The 22,385-nt window shown below is 40.4% G+C and overlaps 1 protein-coding gene across 6 annotated transcripts in view; it reads right to left on the bottom strand.

The window, feature by feature from the left end:
- The window catches only part of LOC133369312 (uncharacterized), a 52,682-nt gene that overhangs the window by 2,732 nt on the left and 27,565 nt on the right, over positions 1 to 22,385 (bottom strand). For all 6 annotated transcript variants that reach the window (XM_061594484.1, XM_061594480.1, XM_061594483.1 and 3 more), the window contains 9 exons: positions 19,956 to 20,085; positions 16,498 to 16,622; positions 14,358 to 14,448; positions 8,534 to 8,613; positions 6,756 to 6,800; positions 4,505 to 4,539; positions 3,612 to 3,784; positions 3,161 to 3,248; positions 1,794 to 1,859 (listed from right to left, as the gene is read on the bottom strand). In XM_061594484.1, the coding sequence (XP_061450468.1) occupies positions 1,794 to 1,859; positions 3,161 to 3,248; positions 3,612 to 3,784; positions 4,505 to 4,539; positions 6,756 to 6,800; positions 8,534 to 8,613; positions 14,358 to 14,448; positions 16,498 to 16,622; positions 19,956 to 20,085 (833 nt within the window). The remainder of the gene's footprint in view (positions 1 to 1,793; positions 1,860 to 3,160; positions 3,249 to 3,611; positions 3,785 to 4,504; positions 4,540 to 6,755; positions 6,801 to 8,533; positions 8,614 to 14,357; positions 14,449 to 16,497; positions 16,623 to 19,955; positions 20,086 to 22,385) is intronic.

Genomic DNA, 22,385 nt, shown 5'->3' with positions numbered 1-22,385 from the left:
AATCAATTGTGTCTCTGCCAACAGGCCTCAGACAGGTGCAGAGACCATGAGGTCAGGATAAGGAAATGGGGAGCAGCACTAGACATTCAAACAATGCAAAAGATTCTAGGAAACCTTGCTTCCAAAAAGACAACCAGTGTAGCCAAAATAAGACAAAACTACCCAACTGTGTTAAGGTAAACCATGGATCTGCCCTCAAAATGAGTTCAAGAACTTTCAAATAAGATCACTCAAAATTTGATCTTGCAAGGAGCAGGTTTCTGGATAAGCTTTTATCAAGTGGAAAAACGAGCAGCATTAGGTTCTGAAGTTACACCTACTAATCGTTATATAATTGCTTTGAACCATAAGCATAGCATTGTTGCTTGGATGTGTTTGATATCCCACCTCCACATCCTCTCAAGACTCTCTCAGCCATTTTTCTCCCTGTCAAATAATACCGATTAACAAATGTCATGCTATTCTGGAGAACTGCACAAATGTGGTTCTCGATGTGCTCATTGCAACCCCCAGATGTATCTGATCTACAGTAAACAGGTACAAAGCATGAAAATTAACATATTACAGAACATTTAGCTCAAGCACAGCTATCTGGACTCCTCAACAGTAATGTAGTGGCAAATTCAGACGTGCAGGGTCCCTTCATGATAGTCCCAGCCACACACCCTCCCCTTTTCTTTCTTTTGCTGCTGGATTGAGAATGAGATCCTTGTTAATGCCTTTCCCTACAACAATAGATACCCATAGCAGGCAATCACCATGAAAGGGGATAGTGTTAGCTACTAAAAAGAGTCTTCTCAGTGGCTGACTTGCCTCCTTTCACTCTGATTGACTCCAGTCAGCAGGAATGGACAAGGAAACAAGTTAGAAGACCCTTCTCAGTGGCTAACATATTCCCCTTTCATGCTGATTGGCTTGGAGGACACTGGAGTCATAGGGACCCTGCTTCCAAAAAAGTAAAGGGTCTAAGTCCCCTTGAGACCCTGGATGACTACACCCCTGCTCCTCAATAGATATATTAAAGAAGCACAAGCAGGTGAACTTCACATTTGCCAGGTCAACTTTGTATCTGAGCCAGGGACACTTGCTGTAGCCTTTCAAAGTCTCAGCAGACTGATTAGTTCAACCTCTGGTCAGTTCAGTCTCTAGTAAGATTGGTGCAAAATGCTGTTGCAGCTACACAGCATAGGCTTATATCAAGGATAGGGAACCTCAGGCCTGGGAGCTAAATGCAGCCCTCCAAACCCCTCTACCTGGCTCTTGGGACTCTCTCCAGGCCACACCCCTCACTGGCCCTGCTCCACACCCTCCAGTTCTTTTGCCTGGCTGAAATGGGTCCTTGAACAGTAATACTGCCTCTTGCATGCCTGGATGGAAACATGTAGAAACCTCTGACTTTTGCGTGGCTGGACTACAGCCTACTGTGCAGAGATAAGAGTGGTATCCATTGCCCCACCCACCAGTGGCATGTGGCCCCCAGAAGACTGTCCACTAGGGAATGTGGCTTTCAGGCTGACATTCCCACTCCTGAATTAAATAGTTGGGCACTGTATGAAGTTCCACTTCTTATTACTATTATAGAGATCCTGCTCAGCAGACGTTTTTGCTAGAGACAAGCAGCCATTATCTAGAAGGCTATTAATTCCATTTGAATAGTCTTCTAGACTTCAAGAGACCACTTGTGGACCAAGGTGTCTTCTAGATAATGCTCTCTCAACACCACAACTGTGCCAATAAAAAAGCCAGACATGGCTTTGCCTGCTAGGCCACAAAAGATAAGTACTTCTACTCACCACTGAAAAAAGATATAGTACTGCGATCATCATCTTGAGCACTTTCAGGAACAGATCGAGAAAGCCCTGTAAGATGAAGTCTGATTTTCAGCACCCGCTCATCAAAGAGAAATGTGCTAGAACTAGCTAGCCCAATAACCCACTCTTTGCCCGAAAATCCCAGGACAGAGAATACATATATACTAAATCATCACAAAACTAAACACAATACATACACACCATCAGTAAAAGTCTGTAATCACCACAAAAAGCACAAGAACCAAACCAAAATGCAGTGACAGCAAGCAAAAGCACTCTTTCATCTCTAATGCACTTTGCCCTTCCCCTAAGGCTTGGACAAAGAGACTGTCAAAGAGTAGCTAGCATTTCTCTTATCTCTGATCTTAGCACTGTGGGACCACAGCACTGAAACTGATAAGCCTCTACCTGGTCTGTAAAAGGAAACAAGCAGAAAAAAAGCAGCAATCATAAAAAGCTTAAGAAGATCCTGCTGAGTTAGCCCAATAACCCATCTAGTCCAGCATCCTGTTCTCACAGTGGCCAACTAGATGCCTATGGGAAGCCTGCAAGCAGGACCTGAGTGCAAGAGCACTCTCCCCTCATGCAGCTTCCAGCATCTGGTATGCCTCTTTAAAAAGCAGAGGCTTATCTCTGAATTTAGCACTGTGGGATTACAGCACTAAACTCAGAGATAAGCTTCTGCCTGCTCTTGTGATTTGAACTTTGAATCACCTGATCTCATAAGATGCCAAGTGACTGGTGGCCCATCCACCTGACAAAATGGCTTGTGAATGAGGGGCCAGGTCTAATGCCCCATCCCTGACAAGAGGACCACTCCAGTTAGAAGCAGCCATTGCCTCAGTATATAATTATCATTTTAATGGCAGCAAGATGATAGGATCCACAGGATTCTGCACAAAAACCCAGCAGGGGAGTGAGCAGGGAGACAATGAAAGTAGCCAAACTATGCATTCCCCCTTCTATATAAGCCTAGGTAGCCAAAGAATTATCTGACAACAAAAGCTCAACCTCAGAGTCTCGAATACACTTGGGCTTTGCCCTTCCTTACGGATTGCCATTATAAGGATGGTATTTAGCTATGAAGCTATAAGGAGCTTGGATGCTCTGTAATAAAAAGCATTGCCTCATAATAAAGTACTTTAGCAAATCCATCTTTATTCATGAGCTAGAGCAAGAATGGGGAATATGTGGCTCTCCAGATGGTGAACTAAAATTCTCATAATCTCTAGCTATTGGTCATGTTGCCTGATGCTTATAGAGTTCAGGTCCAACAACATCTCGAAGGCCACATTTTCCCCATCCTTAACAAGAGTAATCTTTCACCCAGTAGCAGCTTTGGTACTCACTTTGTGGATACGACTTGCAAAGTAACGCTTCATTTTCTGCACTGATCACCAATAGCTTGGCTGGGATTGTAAAGGTATCCTGATGCATCTGAAATCAAAATGTTAATCCACGCTTGCTTCCATATATAGCACATTAGATTCATGTACACCCAGTCAATGCTTAACAGGGCCAGAGCTCTTTCCCACATTCCCACAGTCCAATAAATTAAAGAAAAACAGACCTTGACAAGAAATCTGAGCCAATTACTGGCAGCATGGAAACTCTACCAGATTCACTGTTTTGAGAAACAGATACAGCATCCACCATTTTCAGGGATAAAGGCTTTATCAGTTTTTATCTGCATTTATGTTCCTTATTCTTCCATCATCTATTTGTTCACTCAACCATCTCACCCACACACCCTGCTCATGATTTTCCCTTGAGATGTCACAGCCAGATCAGAGAACAGACCTTATCATGCTTGCGTTCCACCTGCCATTTGGTGTCAGGATATACAGCCAACTGCTCAGAATCCAACAGCTTGCTGGGGTTTGATAAAGTGAGACAGTCCTTGGCATTTTGTTTCAAAGTGCTGAGTCGATCCTGCTTTATCTCTCTCAGTACATCAGAAACAGATGATGGCTCTTAACAGGAAAAGGAAAAGCACACAGTAAATAGGGTGTTATCTTAGAAACAAGAGTCCTGTAACATTTCACACTGGGGCTAAATGAATATGAAAAAGATGCCATCAACACTTGACTAATTAGAAAAGCCAGAAATATGGTTGCATCAGGCTTTTGTAACTGCACTGATATAAGATAAACTTCTTTTGGAAATAACAAGGAGGAAAAGTTCTGCTGTAAGCATAACAGACAAATCAAGAAGTAATCTTGCTATAAACAAGTTGAATGCAAAATGTCTGTCCTCTGCTGTAAGTGGTCCAGATGCACTTCTTTACCCTAGCCAGTACAGCAAAGGTATTTTGCTTTGTGGGAGCCATCTCTTTTGTTGAATGTATACTGTTTTGGCTGGAATGGTTTTAATTGTTACTGTTACATCTGTTTTTATAATTATATATTATGTTGTTGTAACCTGCCCATGGGACCTGATGGTGAAGGGCAGGGAAGTAAATGTTATTTATAAATAAATAAATAAATCAAAGGAACACAGAACTATGCAATGGAGAGGAAAAACACCTTCATAAGCACCAATCAATTATCCGTTAAAGTAGCAAGGGCCAGAAAAAAACACTTGCTGCATGATGCGAGCATGACATGGAGACTTAATTCATTTTATACCAGTCACCTTCTATTAACTGCCACTAGTATTTCACATAAAAACATCCAGTGGTTACTACACTATACCTGAGCTGGACCAGGGCTGCAGGGCAAAGCTTTTCCTGAAATATGCAAACAAAAAAGAACCTAGCGTTAATCATAGCAATGAGCTTTCAAAATGTTCAAACCTCCTCTCTTTTACATTTGAATCACTGGAGCGTTCCTACACACTCCCAAGTTTTGCTTTATCCTATTTTATTTTATCTCAGTCTGATCCCACCGCAAGGAAGATTTTTAGGACATTCCTGTCCCAGAATACTTATTAGGCCATCCTAGAAATGGCTAGTGCAGTAAATACCTCATTCTGAGTAGTGTCCTTGACTCTACTTCTGGACTGATTACAAGGAAGCAAGTACCTCAATTGAAAGTCTACTATCTTCCTTATGATGTTCCTTACAAATATCTGAAACTTGTTCTGAAAAACTTGCCACTTGAAGTAACAGAAAGAAAAAAACTATACGCATGTTGTGGGCAATTATAGCTCTATAGTAAAGTCTCTACCATCATCCAGTAAAACGTTATTGTCTGTAAACAGAGTTAAACATAAATATCTCTCACTTTTATTACTTTACCCTTCCTCCAAGGAGTTCAGAGTGATATCCATGAGGATTATGCCATGTTATCTTCACTACAGTGCTGTGACATACATTTGCATGAGATGTTCGACCTATTCAGGTGTTCTTTTGAAGTAGGGGGCAACAGGGCTGTGTGTGCTGGCTCCATCCCCATTATTTCTGTCCCTCCTGGTTGGAGCTGCTCCTTTTTAGCACAGGTCATGGCTGGCCTGATGCCTTTGTTTCAGTTGGCAGTCTCTCACTGTTCTGCAGACGATAGCTAATAAGATGACACCGCTGCTATCCAAACCTAATTAAATAGATTCTGGGACCCAAGTGGAGTATTATATCAATGAAAACACCTTCAAGGAGCATCTCAAACTTTTCTTCATCACAAAACAGAGATCCAGCTTGTGTGTGCAACTGTTCAACTTTTCACTAAAGCTTCTGAGTTGCTTCCTGTACATCATGCGGGTCTTGATGGACAATCCTCAAGAAGACAAGGAGAGCTGCCCCAAACTGAATCACTACTTGTAACAGCCACATCAACTTGACTGGACCTCAGTTATCTGGGTGAACAGGCCTTTATCCCTCTGGGTACTGCAGATGCAGAATATGCAAAACGGTCCCTTTGTAACTCCCTGCCTGCCCAAAGGTAACAAGCAAAGGGATGGTATGAAGACTGATGTTAACCTCATACCTGGTCTCACTGTGAATTCTTAGATCAGGTGTGTGGAGCCTTTGGACCTCCAGATTTTGCTGAAGTACAACTCCCATAATCCCTGCTTATTGCCCATGCTTGCTAAGGCTGATGTGAGTTGTGGTCTGGCAACATCTGGAGGGCTAAGGGTTCCCCACAGATACACTAAAAACCATTGTGCCAGTTTGTTTTGACTTCTTGTAATGAGTCTAAGACTACTTGCAAATCTACAGGGCTGGAGTTCAGAGAAGACTAACAAATTGCTAAGGGCAGTCTCAGAGGTTTATGGGAAAGATGGTGGTAAGTTGATGCACAATATGCATGTTATGTGAAAGAAACTTACTTTTGAATTCATAAAGGTGCCCAGGATGAACTGAGAGCTCATGGACCAAAGAGGTGTTTGGCCTGCTCTGGTTGGACTTTTCCTCCCCATTTTCACATGGCCTCGTACCATCAATTGCCTGCTGTTGTTTTGTTATAGGTTTTAAAAAATATAATTTAGTGTTACTTGTAAGTTTCCCTGAAAGGATCTTTTCCTGAAAGTCAGGATGTAAATAACTGTAATAAATAAATAAGTAATATAGAGATCAAAATAGTTTGGCAGCTCAATTACACCACATTACTTAGGGAGCAGTAAGAAATGCATTAGCAAAGTTGTGGACACATTTGGAACCAAGGGCTGTCCACCTCATCAGTGGAGAACCAGCAATGTATTCTGATTTGCCAAGGCTGGTATTTGATATGAAGATACTGGCTGACATTTGTATATTCTTGAGAAGAAAGGTTCTGTATAATACAACAGATGGTTTGTAAAGTTAAGCCCTCCATCTTGAATCAGGTGTTGAAATGTATATAATGAGCATGGGATTTTTGAGCTCTGAACGCTCTCAAAAGCTTACTGATACAGATATGTGCAGTATAGAACCTGGAATATATATGTGGTAAGCCACATACAATATATCAATTGCTAACTTTAAGGTAACACACATATCAAGCATGAACAACTGTTGGGCCATGTACTTACTGCCACAATTCCTTTATCTTCTCCAGCACTGATGGCTCTCGATTACTATAAAAAGATGACACCTTAATATCCCCAGCTTTTCATCACAGTCAAAAGTCAGACAGCATACAGTTGCTACACAGAGTGAACTAGTACTTCATCAGTGAAACTTTTTAAAACAGAAGAACAAACAAATTAAGGAAGAGATCCAGAAATCTGACTGATCATCATAAGGTAGAGAATATTCTCAGTTTCTGAATACAGGTATAGTAGATCCCAAAGCCATCACATTCTGCAGAATCTTTTTTTTTTTTCATTAAAAAAAATCACAACCAATTTGCAGATTGAGCAAAATTGAAATCCTGTAAACAATTTCCCATAACAACTGAAAATGGAGCTATTGGAGGATTGGAATTCTGCACTCAATATGGTTCCTTTCCTCTCCCCTGAGCGAACAATGTACAAATTTCTCTTTGAATGTATCTTTCATACATAAAAAACACCTTATCACTGAAGGGGAAGTATCAGCAACGGTTTACACCTGGTGTCCCCAATGAGGTGCCTGTAGATGAAATGTCACCCATGAAAATCTCCCCCGGTGCATTTGAAGCCTCTGCATTCCTACCTCCCCAACACTGCCTCGTTCACCAAAACGTAAGCCTTCCGACCCCCCTTTAAAATGGGAAGGGAGCAATCCCAGCATGAAAACTACGGAGTGTTGCTCCTTCCCTGTTTCAACTCTTTCATTTTTCAAGCTGAGATCAGCATGAAGCAGAAAGCAGAGCAACCAGGAAGGAGGGAAACTACTTTGAAGCAAAGAAAATGGTACGATTGCAGGGAGAAGGGGGGGGGACCCTATGAAGAGAGAAAGAAAAGCACAGAGTATAAGTATTTCTTTTTTCTTCTTTCTCAAGTCTTGGGGTTTGTTTTTGTTCCCTTTGCATCCTGGCCTGCCTCCCTCCCAGTACCAAAGAAACACCCACCCACACAGAGGATGACCAAGCAGGTCACTCTCAACAATCTATGATTGGACATGCCTCCCATGGCAGCCATTTTGTATGACTGGCCAAGCCTCCCACAGTAACAATTTTCTGGTGGCACCCTCAGCACTGAACAGCTTCTGTATTGATTGAAAGACTCTGGAAGCTAGTTTTTGACCAGAGGCGGGGGTGGGATTTTTTAAAGAAATGCCTCTCTCAAACAAAACAAATATAGCTGGTAGCCCCCAAAAAATCAACAGTAACAGTGGAGAAATACCTTTGTTAAGACAAACCAAAAATCACAAAGTAGCAACTTTCTCAAAACTACTGGCCATCTCCAGGACGCACTGCCTCTCCTTTGATTAGTGCTCTTTGCAAATCCCTTTCTTTGGCAGTTGAAACAAAGCTTTACCACTGTACTAAAAAAGGTAAGGGCCTAACACATGACCCATGGTGCTAATGGGAACTTTTTCCCAAATGTAAATTGCCATTCATTCATTCATTCATTCTCCTCTCTCTCTTTCTTTCTCTCTCTCTCTCTCACACACACACAGGCATTTAATTTTTAAAAAGCCACAATATGATTTGCTCATCACCTCATTCATATCACAGTTAATCAGGCCCACACAAAAGCAGAGTGTTAGGGAAAGACTAAAAATAATATAGAATTCACTCTGCCCAATTTCATTTTCCTAGCTTAACTGAAATGTGATGCACATTCATACAGACTCATTTCAAAGTTCTCTGGGCAACCCTTCCGCATGTGCGTGTGCACACACCAAGCCCAGAACAAAGCTCAGGGAAATTATGAAGTCTCACCAGTCCTGCATTCTCATTTTCTGCCTCTTCATGGGCATCACACGGAAACAATCAAGCACGAGGTAAAATTGACAATCCTCCTATAAGTGAATGAAAGGCAGAATTAGGTATGTCGTGTCTGGATAAGGATTCAGTCCCAAATAAGACAACCAATGTTCCCCCACAACTTGGATCAAATTATTGCTTGAAAAATGATTATTATTATTTGGGGTGGGGGAGGAGAGAGAAAACAGACAGCAGGGCCCTTCATGAAATCCACAAGCCCCATTCTTGACTTGCCCTAATTTTAAACTTGCCCTCATCACCTTAAAAAAAAAACAGCCACAAAATAAAATACAAAACCAGCCACAAAATAAAATACAGAATGACAGAGATGTTGCGGGAGGGAGGAAAAGAGAACAGCCTTCAATCCATTAATCTTCATAAAATATGTAGGGAAGGGAATTAAACCGTTTGCAGTTACTACAAGGGGGAAATTACAAAACCCAAATACCTCCTTGCTCTCCCTGGTTAACACAGGCTTGCTTCAGTACAATGTAACAGTCCATGTAATCTGCTCAAGACCAACAGGGGCCTCCTTTATATACACTGTTAGCAAAACACCATCACCTCATATTGTCCACCTGGGACAAGAAAGGATCCTTCATATGTTAGCTTTGCCCCTCAGGTTCATAGGCTAAAGATGTAAGAACCTCAGGCTAGAAAAATTATTCACCCACCAAATGAGAATGAATTAGTTTCCTGAAATTAAGTGCATCTAGTAAATAATAAAATAACAATAATAAAAATTATTATTGTTGTTGTTGTTATTATTGACCACCCTTCCCCCTAAGGTCCCAGAGTGGGTTACAATAATTTAAAATGACACTGAAAACAGTTTAAAACAAATTACATTAACAAAAATAGGATGGGGCCTAAAAATATTCATCTCAAGGGTCAAAGGCCAAGGTCTTTCCTCTAACAAGTATCATTTAAGCTTTCAATAACCCAGTGAGTTAAGTTAGGCTGAGAGATAGCGACTCAGCCAGGTCCACCTTCAGGGCCAGAGAGATTGGAATCCTGGTTTTACTCATCCAAACCCATCGGCCCTACAACGGCTCCACTTTTCAAGGTATAAGAAAAACCTCACAAACCTGACACAAGAGAGTGCGCTTTTATAAGACTACTGTATATTGCTGTGTCATTTGAAATGAAGGTGAGGGGAGAAGCCGCCTCGCAGTGATATTTCCACCTTAAAAGACTCTCGGAGTTCGGACAAACTCCCCAGGTCAGAGAAAGCTTTGTGCCAAAAAGCCTTCTGTATGAGGAGTAGAGCCAACAGACTGAAGCGCCCAATGCTGGCTGTGATCCTAGCACAACGCCTGAGGAAAAAGTGAATTCTAATGCCACAAGTAACACACAACTCCCCCTGTGGAGGCAAGTTTTCCCGCCAATTTGTGTGGGGACATGCAGCCACACACGATTCTAAGCACCGCTTTCTTGGCCCGTCATCTAGCCTGAGGTCACGCCAAAGGCTTCCTCTTTTCCATCATAGGCCTGGTCCGAGGAAATAAAGGCCATTTCTATAAACAAAAGGAGGGGAAACTAGGCCTGCAATCCCATTCACTGCATTGTCACTGAATTAATCAGATGGGTTTTAGTCAATTTGATCACAATTAAATTTGAATAAATTGGGTCCAGTGCAAGTTTCTTGCTGAAAATACACCTACCCTGGTGTAGAAAATACACCTACCCTGGCTGTTAAACAGCACCTTTGGGGGCAAATAACAATGAAGGAGGGGTTAATTTTCAGCAGGAAATTGGTCCAAGGGACTTATGGGTAGTTTCTCTTCAAAATGAAAGTGACCATTTTTAAACACATGAACAACATGATGTGTAGTTTGACCCTAACAGAGTTAGCCATCAAAAAACGTAGGAACGCATTGCTGCTACTGGGTAATTGTAGGAAAAGGAAGCCATCTTCAGAAAGACAATGGCAAGAAGTTCGGGAACAACAGAAAAGTAGACAGGCCAAAGTAATTTGGTGGCAGAGGGAAGTGGAAGACATGTAATGGGAGTGAACAAACCCTACTTCACATTGCTCAAAATGATCCAACACAAGTGTGGGGAACCTCTGGCCTTATAAATGTTGCTGAACTACAACTCCCATCATCCCTGGCCATACATGTTGGGGCTGATGGGAGTTGTAGTTCAGCAACATCTAGAGGGGCAAAGACTCCCTGCTCCACCACATCATCTATGCTATACCATCTTAAACCAGAAAAATCCCTGATGCTTACAATGAAACTCAACATGGCTGTTAACAGTTAAACCAAAACCTTGAATGCTTGGTGTCACTGCTGTTACATCAGACTGTTAAAATGTTTCAAAACAAGCTGTGAAGACTGTGCTCTCAAATTTTCTGTTTCTTGCTGTCTCTTCTCCCTTCTATTCAAACGTTAGTCCTACTCAGAAGAGACCCAGTGAAGTTAATAGACAAGACTAACTTAGGTTCATTAATTTCAATGGGTCTACTCTGAGAAGGACTTGGGCCACATTCATGCCATACATTTATTCCACTATTGTTCTACTTTAAATAGACATGGCTTCCACCAAGGAATCCTTTTTTATTTATTTATTTTATTTATTTTTATGGCTTCCACCAAGGAATCCTGGGATGTATAGTTTGTGAAGGGTGCTGAGTGTTGTTATGAGAGCCCTATTCTCCTCACAGAGCTACAATTTTCCAGAGTGGTCCCAAACAGGGAACTCTAGAAATTGTAGTTCTACAAGCTACACTTCCCAAGATTCTCTGGTGGAAGACGTGACTGTTTAAAGTGGTATAATAGGGGAATAAATGTATGGTGTGAATGTAGCCTTAGTTGAATACAACCCTCTGTATACCAGTCTTCTCTGCAACATTCCATGCCATTTCCCACTGACAAATATTCCATGCCATCTGCTCCTGGAAAAGCACACACACACAAAAACCCTCCATGGCATCTAGTCTCCAGCCTCCCAGGACACCTCATGTTATCCATATGCCCCCTTTTGCAATAAATTAAAAAGGATATGTTAGCGTTCTGTAAGCAAACAGCTTGTAGGGAATGAACTGCATTTCAGTTATTTACTGTCAAATATTTTTTCTATGTAGCATAACACCTCACTCCCACTAATCAAAGCAATTAAAATGTGGCACACATTAGTAAAGTTGACCTGATACCAGAGAAAAGTGACCATTACTTCATAACCTGAAACAGTTACAGTTTGTAAAAATAGCGACATGGTCCTAATTAACCCTGCCTTTTCAAGAATATTACTTGTTTCACTTGTCCAATTTGGAATTTCTGCCATCTGGCATGTCTTCATACTATCTTCAAGTTTGTACGCTATCCACCCAGTTTGATTATTCTTTCCTTTAAGCTTTTATAGGGGGAAAAAGTCACCAAAGAAATGACATTGGCTTAAAAAAACCCCAAAACAAGCAGGTCCATTAGTTTCAATTGGTCCACTCTGAGTAAAGGTTAGTTGAATGCAACCCAGTATTTTCAGTTAAGCTGTTTGATTACAAATCTCAAGCATAGGGAAGATTAATGCAAAATTAACATCAATGGAAAAAATAGTTATGGGGGGGCGATTAAAACAGCTATCCCATATCAGATTTTGATAGCCAGAGAAGCAAATAAAGGGAATTAATTCAAATAAAGATGGCAAAATATGCTAGATATGAACATCTCTGAACAAATATTGAAAAATATATTCTTCAATAATTTACTATTATCACCTTGCATAAATATAAAATAAAATGTGTATAAGATGTTACTTATGCTGGTACTTAACTCTACTGCCTAGCACAAATTCGTCCAAATGACAGTAACATATGCTTGAAATGCAGGACAAGGGAAGCAGACTATACTATATGCATGTATGATGGACCTGTGAGAAAATCAGAAGTTTTGGGAGGAGGGGGAATTACTAATATTATACAAAATAAGACTGCATACATATGAAAATTATCATTAAGTCTGTTACGAATTCTTCTAGGGTATCTTAAAAATGATGAAGTATATCATTCTGGTAGTATATCATAATTTAGTGGGAAATCTGCTAACTGCAGAAAATTGTTAATACAGATAATTCCAAGTGAACAAGAATAGTTTAATAAAACATGGTACATGGCAAAGATGTCTAAGCTTACCAAGATGGTATGACGAATAGAAGGAAGACAGGAAAAAATAGTTTGAGTGAATTTGATTGTCCTTTACATGAAGCAGAAGTATAATTTGGAACTACTTAAAGCATTTTCACTACTGATATACACTTGAGCTGAAACTGAATTAATTATATTTGGATAGCTTATATGGAATGGATGTCTAAATAAAAATATTTTCTTTTTCATGTTTTTGTGACACTTAATTGTAAATATGTTAACAAGTATGCATGTTTATAATTAAAAAAAATAAAATTTAGAATGAAGAGATTGAAAGACAAGAGGATTTAAATCTATTGGTACATAAATGTATATTGTCAAATCCTTTTTAATTTTCTTTATTTTAAAGATATTGATTAAAGTTTGAGGCATACATCTGGTAAAAGAAAAAAAAAGTTAGCCCTATCCATCCTGGTGCCCTCTAGTTATTGGACTCCACTTCCGATCAGCCCAGTCCAGCCCGGAAATCCAAACTATATGGAATCACCAGGCCAGAGAAGGCTGATTTAATGACATACGTAACACATCATATTTTAATACAACAAAGCTGATTCAGATATGACCAATTATGTACATAATTCTTTCTCTACTCCAACCAATGCACCCTGTCTTGAGAACATCAATAAAACAGTTCAGGATATACTACATATAAGCACTTGATCATGGGCATTTAAAAACTAGGAGACAGAATATGCTTGGGTTCAAAGGATGTAGATGATTGGTTGATTTTTTCTTGCCTGGAAAATTCCATACTCGCTCCACATCAGCACATCATTATCTGCCCTTCTCTCAGTTCCTGTATATTCCAGTCAGCCAGACTGTTCAATCTCTTAGGCTATCCTGTAGACCCAACTTCCTATTACTTTTGTGGCATAATCCCACAAAAGGTAGCAGAGTTTCCTAAAACAAAAATCACTGAAGCACTTTACAAGCACATGAGTAAATTCATGTGGGCTTAACGTGGAGAGGGAGCATGCACACAAGCCCTGCCTTCAATGTCCCTGTGCATACTGGCTGCTTTCCAGACACACTGAGTGCAAAGATCTGAAAGGGAATTCCATGTCCAGTTGTATGCAGATGGAACCTTTCTTCTGGTCAAGAACTCAGTGTAATCAAGGTTCCCAGTCAAAGGGAAGATTCTACCTACAATCATTTATTTCCAATTTTTAGAAAGTCAGTCTCGTATAATGGTTAGAGTGTTAAATTATGACCTGGGAGATCAAGATTTGAATCCACACTCAGCCATGAAGCTCACAGGGTGACCTTGGGCCAGTCACTATCTCTCAGCCTAATCTACCTCACAGTGTTGTTGTGAGGATGAAATGGGGAGGGGCAAACCACATATACCACTTTGAGTTCCTTGGAGGAAAGGTGGGATTTAAATGTGATAAATAATTAAGATGGAATTCTTGCTGCAGATGATCTGGAGAGGGAGGGAATGGGGCAGCATGCACAGAGGACATTGGAAATGGGACCAACACATGCACGGCAGGTTTACCCTACCCTGTTTGAACCATCACATATTATTATAAATGCACAAGAGGGCTGAAGACACATCACGGAGCAACTGAACACATGACAGCATTTGCTCTCACAAGCTGCATATAAAAATATTTGAATATTTGTGTGCCTTACCACTTTGGCTGCCTCTTTAAAACAAACCCTATAATTCTGCAGGACGATGAATTGGCCAACAATACTGGAAAAACCAGGTTGGGGTAGAGAGCTAAAAAAAAAAAGGAGGGAGGAAATGCATGGATGAAGAAAGCTTCAAATATACACAGAGGGTGGTCTTAAAGAAACGTGTACTGTCTCTCTTATACCCATGGCTAGTAGTTTGCCACATTGTCTGCAATTATATGCAAGTTTTGGAAGAATCCATCAGTTCCCTCAGAATATTAAAACTTTCAGTTTTCATTGTAAAAAAAAAATGCACACCCAAAACCAATATTACAGATGATAGCAAATGGTATTTGAGACTATCTTTATTTATTTTAAAACACTTGTATATCATCATTCCAAGATTCCAGGTGGTTTACATACAAATACAGTAGAATACTTATTTATTTATTGGATTTACATCCCGTCCTTCCTCCCAGTAGGAGCCCAGGGCGGCATAATGTAACAATGCAAGTAACATTTGCAAAAGGCTCCAGCTTGTGCTTGTTTGCTCTTTATGATACCAATTATGGAGTGCTCACTTTTCTTTAGCTGTGTACGCATATTGCTCATCACTTATCCATATACCTTTCTTCCTCCTGTTACATTGTTCTGGGGTTTGTGAGGAAGAAGAGATATTCCAACTTCTACAAAAGCTCATGTAGGGAGTGCAGAAGTTTGCCAGTTGGGTGTGTATATGAAAATATGCACATACTGATTTGCAAAACTTATTCTAAGTGCAGAACTGAGGTTGTCTCCAAGCGAATAGGATAATTACTTAGGCAGTGCCTAAACTATTTGCTCTTCCACGCTACAGGTGTTTGTAAATAGTAACTAACAACTGGTTATCTGCCATGGGCCCTCTTGTGTGTTTTAAAATGCTAAAAATGTCCAAGGTTAAGGGGAAAAGGGCACAAATGTAGTTCTTGTGACTGATTAGCACATTCTGATACAGAATCTAAGATTTTGTAATGCAGAATTTTAGATTTATTGGCACAGAATATTACATGGCTTGATAACACAATAATTATAGCTACTGTGCTGACCTCTGCACATGCACAGTAATATAAATGATAATCACAAAGAACCAAAAAGATGTTTCTTTAACCAAAGCAAAAGGGCCATTATGTAGCTCTGTAGAGCAAAACTGGGCAAGCCATCATTGCCTAAGGCCCCCAGAAAGTTACTGTGGCAGGACTCATGACAGTGTTAAATTCAGAGCTAGGTAAGTTAAGGAGTAGCTACTGAAGAGGACTGAAGATGATAGTTTTATGCCCTAAACCTCTGGTTTGTGAAGGCTATGATGGAATAAAGGAAAAAAGGAACATGTGCCGGTTCACACAGCAACCTTTTAGAATTCTTCAATTTATAAAAAAAAGAATCTTGCACCATACAATGAAAGAAGCTAGGCACTAGGGTCAGCCACATGCATGGTGCTTCAACCCTGGAAAGAGAAGCCATTGCTTTCTGTACAACAATGGATTAGCAATTTGCACTCCCTATTCTTATTTGAACTGGCAATGTATTGACGTGTACACAGAGAAGAGAAATGAGGCAGCATTATGACCAGCTCTCCTTGAGACTTGCATGTTGTAGTTGGCAGCTCCGTATAAAATAATTGTCTTCACGATTGATATGATTAAGACACCTTAATTCTTCTCCCCCAGGTCTCCCTTGTCTATTTTAATGCTCCGTTTAGGTTTGTTTGTTTGAATGTTATTTTAATTTGTATTGTTCAATAAAGAACTCTTCAGTTAAAAAAAGGTTGTACAATAGACCCTTAAAACACTTCTTTTTCAGAGGTCTCATTAAGAAAGAAACAAGGGTGGAGAGAAATTTGGAACCACAATTTTTCTTGTTACACTATCAAGTTCTCTACAATAGGCTGTTTATGCAAATTAATGACACCACAACCAACTCAGGACTCAAGTCCCCTCTCAGCCAGGAAGCTCACTAGGTGACTTTGGGCCATTCACTGTCTCTCAGCCTAACCTACCTCACGGAATTGTTGGGAGGATAAAATGGGGAGGGGGAGAATGATGTATACTACCTTGACCTCCTTGGAAGACAGGGGAAATATAATGCAATGAGTACATACACAGAGCCTAATATTTACCCTTTTGACATCTGAACAGCTTTGGTCGTAACATCCACTTGGATATAGTGATGCCCATCTGCGATACACAGAACAGCTGCTGGGTGCTGCTCATCGTGATGTAGAGCCCTTCCCTCGTTTAAAACCTAGTAGTGAAATTGGGAGAGAAGGATGGAAATAAGGTCAAGCATTTCCAATGCATGTCAAAAATGGGTACCAAATTAGTCCAGAGTCACTCTTTTTTTTTTAGGATGAGGAAAACATGGAAGCTCACAATGTTTGGAAGCCATAGTAGGGCAATACCTTTATCAGAGAGAGCCAGTGTGGTGTAGTGGTTAATGTGTTGGACTACGACCTGGGAGACCAGGGTTTGAATCCTCACATAGCCATGAAGCTCACTGTGTGACCTTGGGCCAGTCACTGCCTCTCAGCCTCATGAAAACCCTATTCATAGGGCGCCATAAGTCGGAATCAACTTGAAGGCAGTACATCTACCTTCATCGGGACCAACTAAAATGTCACTAAGTAATAAGCAAACTTTTGAGTTCTTCACAACTCTTCTTCATAGCATTTTTGGATGATGTTGTGGTGGTGACCAAGTCCAACTAGTGTAATCCTCACATACACATACCTTCCGATAAGAGTGAATGAACAGGCAGAGGTTGTGGTGGCTGCTCTTCCAAGTAACAGCACCCACCTTCCTATGTTTGCTTACTGCATTTGAACAGCCCCTCTGGTCCTAGTTCTTTCTGCAGAGCATTCAAGTCAGTTTTATGCCACCTTTTCAAATAAAAAATCTTCCAAGGCAGGGGTTTTTTTTTAGTTGTAATTATTAAATTTATATCCTGCCCTTCCTCCCAAATATTAAAATAATACATCAGCAAAAACAAAATAAAATAGCTCCCCTGCCTCCTGGGAACTCTCAAAGAACAATTTTAAATAACCAGTTCTGTAAAACTTTGTTCATTAAAAAAAGTAGCAGAATATCCCCACAGCTGAATAACACTGCCTATCTAAAAGCCATCTGAAGCAGTTTTGAGAGCTTTGCAGAAAGACTGGTGGACTTCCAGATGTCAACAGGTAAGGAATTCGAGGTGTGTTGGAGCCTTCAGGAACTGAGTTGGGCAAGTGAGTGATCAGTGAGTGATCACAGGAAGCAGCAGTCATCACTTGTCCAATCCTTGCTGTCAACTCCAAGAGAAAGCAGTGGTGCTTCTTGCTCAGGTTCTCTCACTGGATGGCATGATGTGAGAACTGGGCTCAGTCCTCAACACTGCACCATCCCGAAGGAGTGTGCAGGTAAGCAAATGAGAGGATGAGGTGGCTGCTTCTTCCCTGACCAGCCCTCTATGTTCCACCACCCCAGGGAGGGGGTGCAAGTAGAGATGATGTAGAATATTTGCAAAATCGGACTTTGTATCAAATTCCGGATAATCCCCATGTTCGTCTCATTGTCAAACAGGCTCCCACTCTTTGTGTGTGTTCGCGGCTATTAGCAACACCATAATTTTTTTTAAAAAACAAAGCAAGAATTACATAATTATTTGCGTAATAATTTTTATAACCTGCTGCTGTATACATTATATAAATATACAGTAGCATAAGGAATAACGGAGAAAATTATGTAATTGGGGGGGAAATAAAAAAGGGGGCAACCACAAATTGTGATAACTAGCTCAACACAATTTATAGCAAATAGGAACTGGCAGCCTATTTGACGATTTGAAAAACGGAATGGAATCAGATAGCGAACCCCATCCCTGGGTGCAAGTAGAGAAAGGGAAATTGAAAGCAGCTGCATCTAAGAATCATCATCCTCCCTGCTGTGGCACCTAGAGAGGGTAAGCAAGAGAAAGGTTTTAAGAGCAGCTTGCACGCTCACCTAACCCAGACAGCAGAGCTCAAAACAGGCAGTGTTGTGTGTGGGGTGGGTGATGAACATTGCTTCCTGGCTGATGAGACCCTCCCCTCCTCCCAACACACACACATACTTTCCCAATCTTTGCTGTAAGGCAGGTGAATGGAGGACAGACTGGAGTAGAGCTTCAAGATTGTAGTGAAGAGCATCTCCACTTCAAAATTTACCACTACATCATGGGGAGGGGGTCAGAACAGAGAAAAAATAAGGCTGAACAGGAAAGTCACACAGCTGCAGCTTGTAACAGTCTTAAGAAGGGGTGCAGAAAGCTTTATTCTGATTTAGCATAGTCTAATCTACAGTCAGTCAGCCTGCATAACTCTCCTGCACTCCATTACGACTGGGTTTTTTCCTTGCTTTTTAACAGACTCGGGGGGGGAGGGTCACCATGCTCAAATTTCCTATTTTGCTTAAAATTCAGCCTGAAGAACTTGAAAGCTTGCTCACTGACTTGTAACACTTTAGTTACTCCTCATAAAAATATTATCTCACTGTGGCTTTTGTATTTTATTCAAATGGACCAACAAGGCAACCTACAATTTTTGTTTTTGGGGGGAGGAACCTTGAATTTGGAGATGTTGCAGATAACATGCTCTTCCTTGGTTTCAGTAACACCTGGATTTGTCATGTCTTAAAGAGTACTTTATCACAGCCTCTAAGTATGAATAAAAACCCAAACATCCTATCTCTGGGTAAATTGCTTCATGCATGAACCAGCAATGAAAAAGACAGAAGAGACCAAAAGCTGCCTGTTTTGGTTCTCACCTGATTAAAGGAATCTCAACTGATAAGTGACATGGGTTTTAGCTAATAAATCAGTTGGACAATAATTTATATCTGCATAGGAGAAAAAGCAATAGTTGTAAGAGGGAAGGGAGAGAGGATGCCTACTTTGTTTTTGGAGGATAAATACTCCTGTTACAGAAAGCATCATCTTAGAAAGTCTTTTCTAAGATGATTTGTGCAGAGTTCAGTTTTTCACAAGTACTTGTGTTAAAGACAAACGAAAAGACAAGAGGGGAGGAATCTTGAATCTGCTTTCCCATTAAACAGGGGCACCATTTTAGTCGACCAAAGTATTTTAATCACTGATCAATCAACTTAAACATTACAGCCCTGCCTATAAGGCACATAGGCTGCAATCCTACACGCACTTATCTGGGAGTAAGCAACACTGAACACAGAAGGACCTACTTCTGAGTAAACATGCATGGAATTGCACTGACAAAAAAACAAGCCTCAAAGCAGAAATCCCCCTTGTGTTCTGAAAGGGGGGGTATCTCCCCTGCCTCATGAGCATTAGAAGCAGAATCAATTATGTTCACATTAGTAAGGTGCAAGAGTGTTGGACTAGGACCTAGGAGACTGGATAATCTTTGGCCAGTCACTCTCTTTCAGCCTAACCTACATCACAGGCTACTGAAAGGAGAAAAATGAGGGTGGAGAGGACAATGTACGTTTGCCCTAAGCTTCCTGGAGGAAGGGCAATATACAATTTTAATTTGGTTTTGTTTTAAAGAGCTCCCTATTCATCACTGCTCAGAAAGTCACATTATCACACCTTCAGGACATGACCAAGTTGGCCATCTTCTCCGGTTCCAGACTCGTCGTACTCCAGCAGAAGATTTACAATCCAAGGGTCCAAGTAGCAGGGCCTATTGCAATGTGTCTGGCTGTCTTCAGTGTCTAAACTGGAAAAAATAAAATCAGCATGCAATGGCATTTAATGACATGGAAAATGTGTTACATAAATAAATTAAATAAATAACATTATATGCCTATCACATGTGATGGTATTGTGGGATGGCAAAAAAAGGTTAATTAGTGAGATCTTCCAGACTACAATACCATTAAAACTCATAGTTCATTTACTGAATTCTATTAAGCACTGTGGTCTGACTGAAACCCAAGTTCTATACAAGCTTAGTTACTATGGCCAGAATTTTATATGCTACAACATGGAAGAGCAATTGTAGGCCAAGTGCAGTTTACCAGGAAATTATGGGAGTAGATGGATATTGTTAACCACATTATTGGGAAAATAAATTTAACAAATAAATAAATAAAAGAGAAAAATACAGGGAATGTCTCAGATACCAATGTTTGAGATAACAGGAGCCAATGTTACAATGACTATGTTTGCATGTCACACTGAGCCATGATTTATTTTAACCATGGTTTGTTCAGTAAACCACAAGTCATCTCACAGATGAGCAATTAAGCCATGGCTTGTTTCTTCAAAGGATGGTTTGTTTTCCAGTTGCTCTTGCCTCTGTAGCTTGGTGAGTGTCTCAGGCGTGGTGGCCCAACAAGTTATGATTATTTAAAGCTGTTGGATTTGAACAATAACACCAAAACAGTTAAAACAAGCCACAGTTTATAAGGCAAAAGCAAACCATAGCTTAACATCTTGGTTTGTTACTATAAAACAAACCATAACTAGTCTTCTGGGCTGGGTTCAGATGTTTAAACAAACCATACTGTGGCTAAGCATATCATGACATAGTATTACAGGGAAGGGTTGTAGCTCAGTGGTACATGTGCTTTGCATGCTGAAGGTTGCAAGTTCAATCCCATAAACATCTGCTTTTATTTATTTTTCTTCTTTGCAGTTTAACTTTCCAGCATCTATTTGTACAGTGGTTTACTTTCTAAAATTCTAATTTGAACATTCTTAAAAACAGAGAGAGAGAGAGAGAGAGAGAGAGAGAGAGAGAGAGAGAGAGAGAGAGAGAGAGAGAGAGAGAGAGAGAGAATGAATGTTAGGCCAGAAAGTAGCCCAAAAAAGTGAAAGAGCTGAAATGCAGCAAAAAAGGGTGTGTGTAGGGGCAGGGGTGTAGAGATAGACAGCCTGTATGTACACCTAGCATGCAATCTTAGCCCTGGTTGGCTGTATTTACAGGTAGCTATCATGATGATTCCTATTAGAATAACATGCTACTCTTGAGCCAATTTTGAAGAATGCTTCATTTGCATATCACCAGATTTAATATTTTAGGATAGCAAGCTGGGGGTGAGGATATAAAATGAGAGAATTTTCACAGCAGTTGAAAAAGTTTCATGCATAGTAACATTATTCAAGAAAATATTTCATATGTCCTCTCATGTCCCTGCAGCTACTCAGCCAATTCATATTTAACCATCTAAATGCATCTTATTAAACACTGGGAAACTTTCAGATTCAACAGTCTCACCTTTTCTTACATGCAATGGTTAGAAAGAAGAACATGTATGCATAGCCATAAGGAAATTCCCTTGGAAAGCAATTCTTGATTGGCATACAGAATGTTTAGCCTATTTTCCAAGCAACTATTCCGTTTTAACTACAATACTATCTTTACTTGATAAAAAAAATTAACAGACATATTCCAGAGTGGGTGTAACAGGTAAAAACAAAATCCAGCTTCTACATCACTGAAGCCCCAAAATCAGGTGTTTGGAGGAGGGAGTTGCGCAGTTTGTGTACATTTATCCAAATATACCTAATTTGCACAATTTAGTCGCACAAATCACACACTATTCATTTATTTTCAGATTTTTTGCCATAAATAATGACAGCTAGAAGCTTGCTTTATAAACATAAGATTCTCAGGATTCTGTATTAAAGTCCAGATTTAGGACAATATTGGAGTGCAGGAAGCAGCCCGAGAACAAACGATCAATCAGTGTCATGACTCTCTCTGTTCTGTTGAGATTCCCTGCTTACACTGTGGGATTAGGCAGGGGAAATGCATTCACCCCAGACCAGAATAAACAAAACTTGTACAGACATGCCCAAAGAGTCACAGGATGCTCACTGTTTTTATCATATTGGTGAAAAGCAGTCACCTAGAAATGTAGGAATACAGGGCTAGTTCTTATTTTTCCAGACCACAGCAGTACCGCCTATCTCATGGAAGTGGGTCATCCAACTTGAACACCATGAGCAGAACCTACAATTTTGAATGCCACTGCAAAGCCTCTTAAATGCGGCCTTCACAACCGGGGCAAA

This window comes from Rhineura floridana, chromosome 13 (genome assembly GCF_030035675.1).
Source record: "Rhineura floridana isolate rRhiFlo1 chromosome 13, rRhiFlo1.hap2, whole genome shotgun sequence".
In the NCBI taxonomy this organism is placed as follows: Eukaryota; Metazoa; Chordata; class Lepidosauria; order Squamata; family Rhineuridae; genus Rhineura; species Rhineura floridana.
Note: the sequence above shows the minus strand (reverse complement) of the source record. Positions and strands in the feature narration are given on the sequence as shown.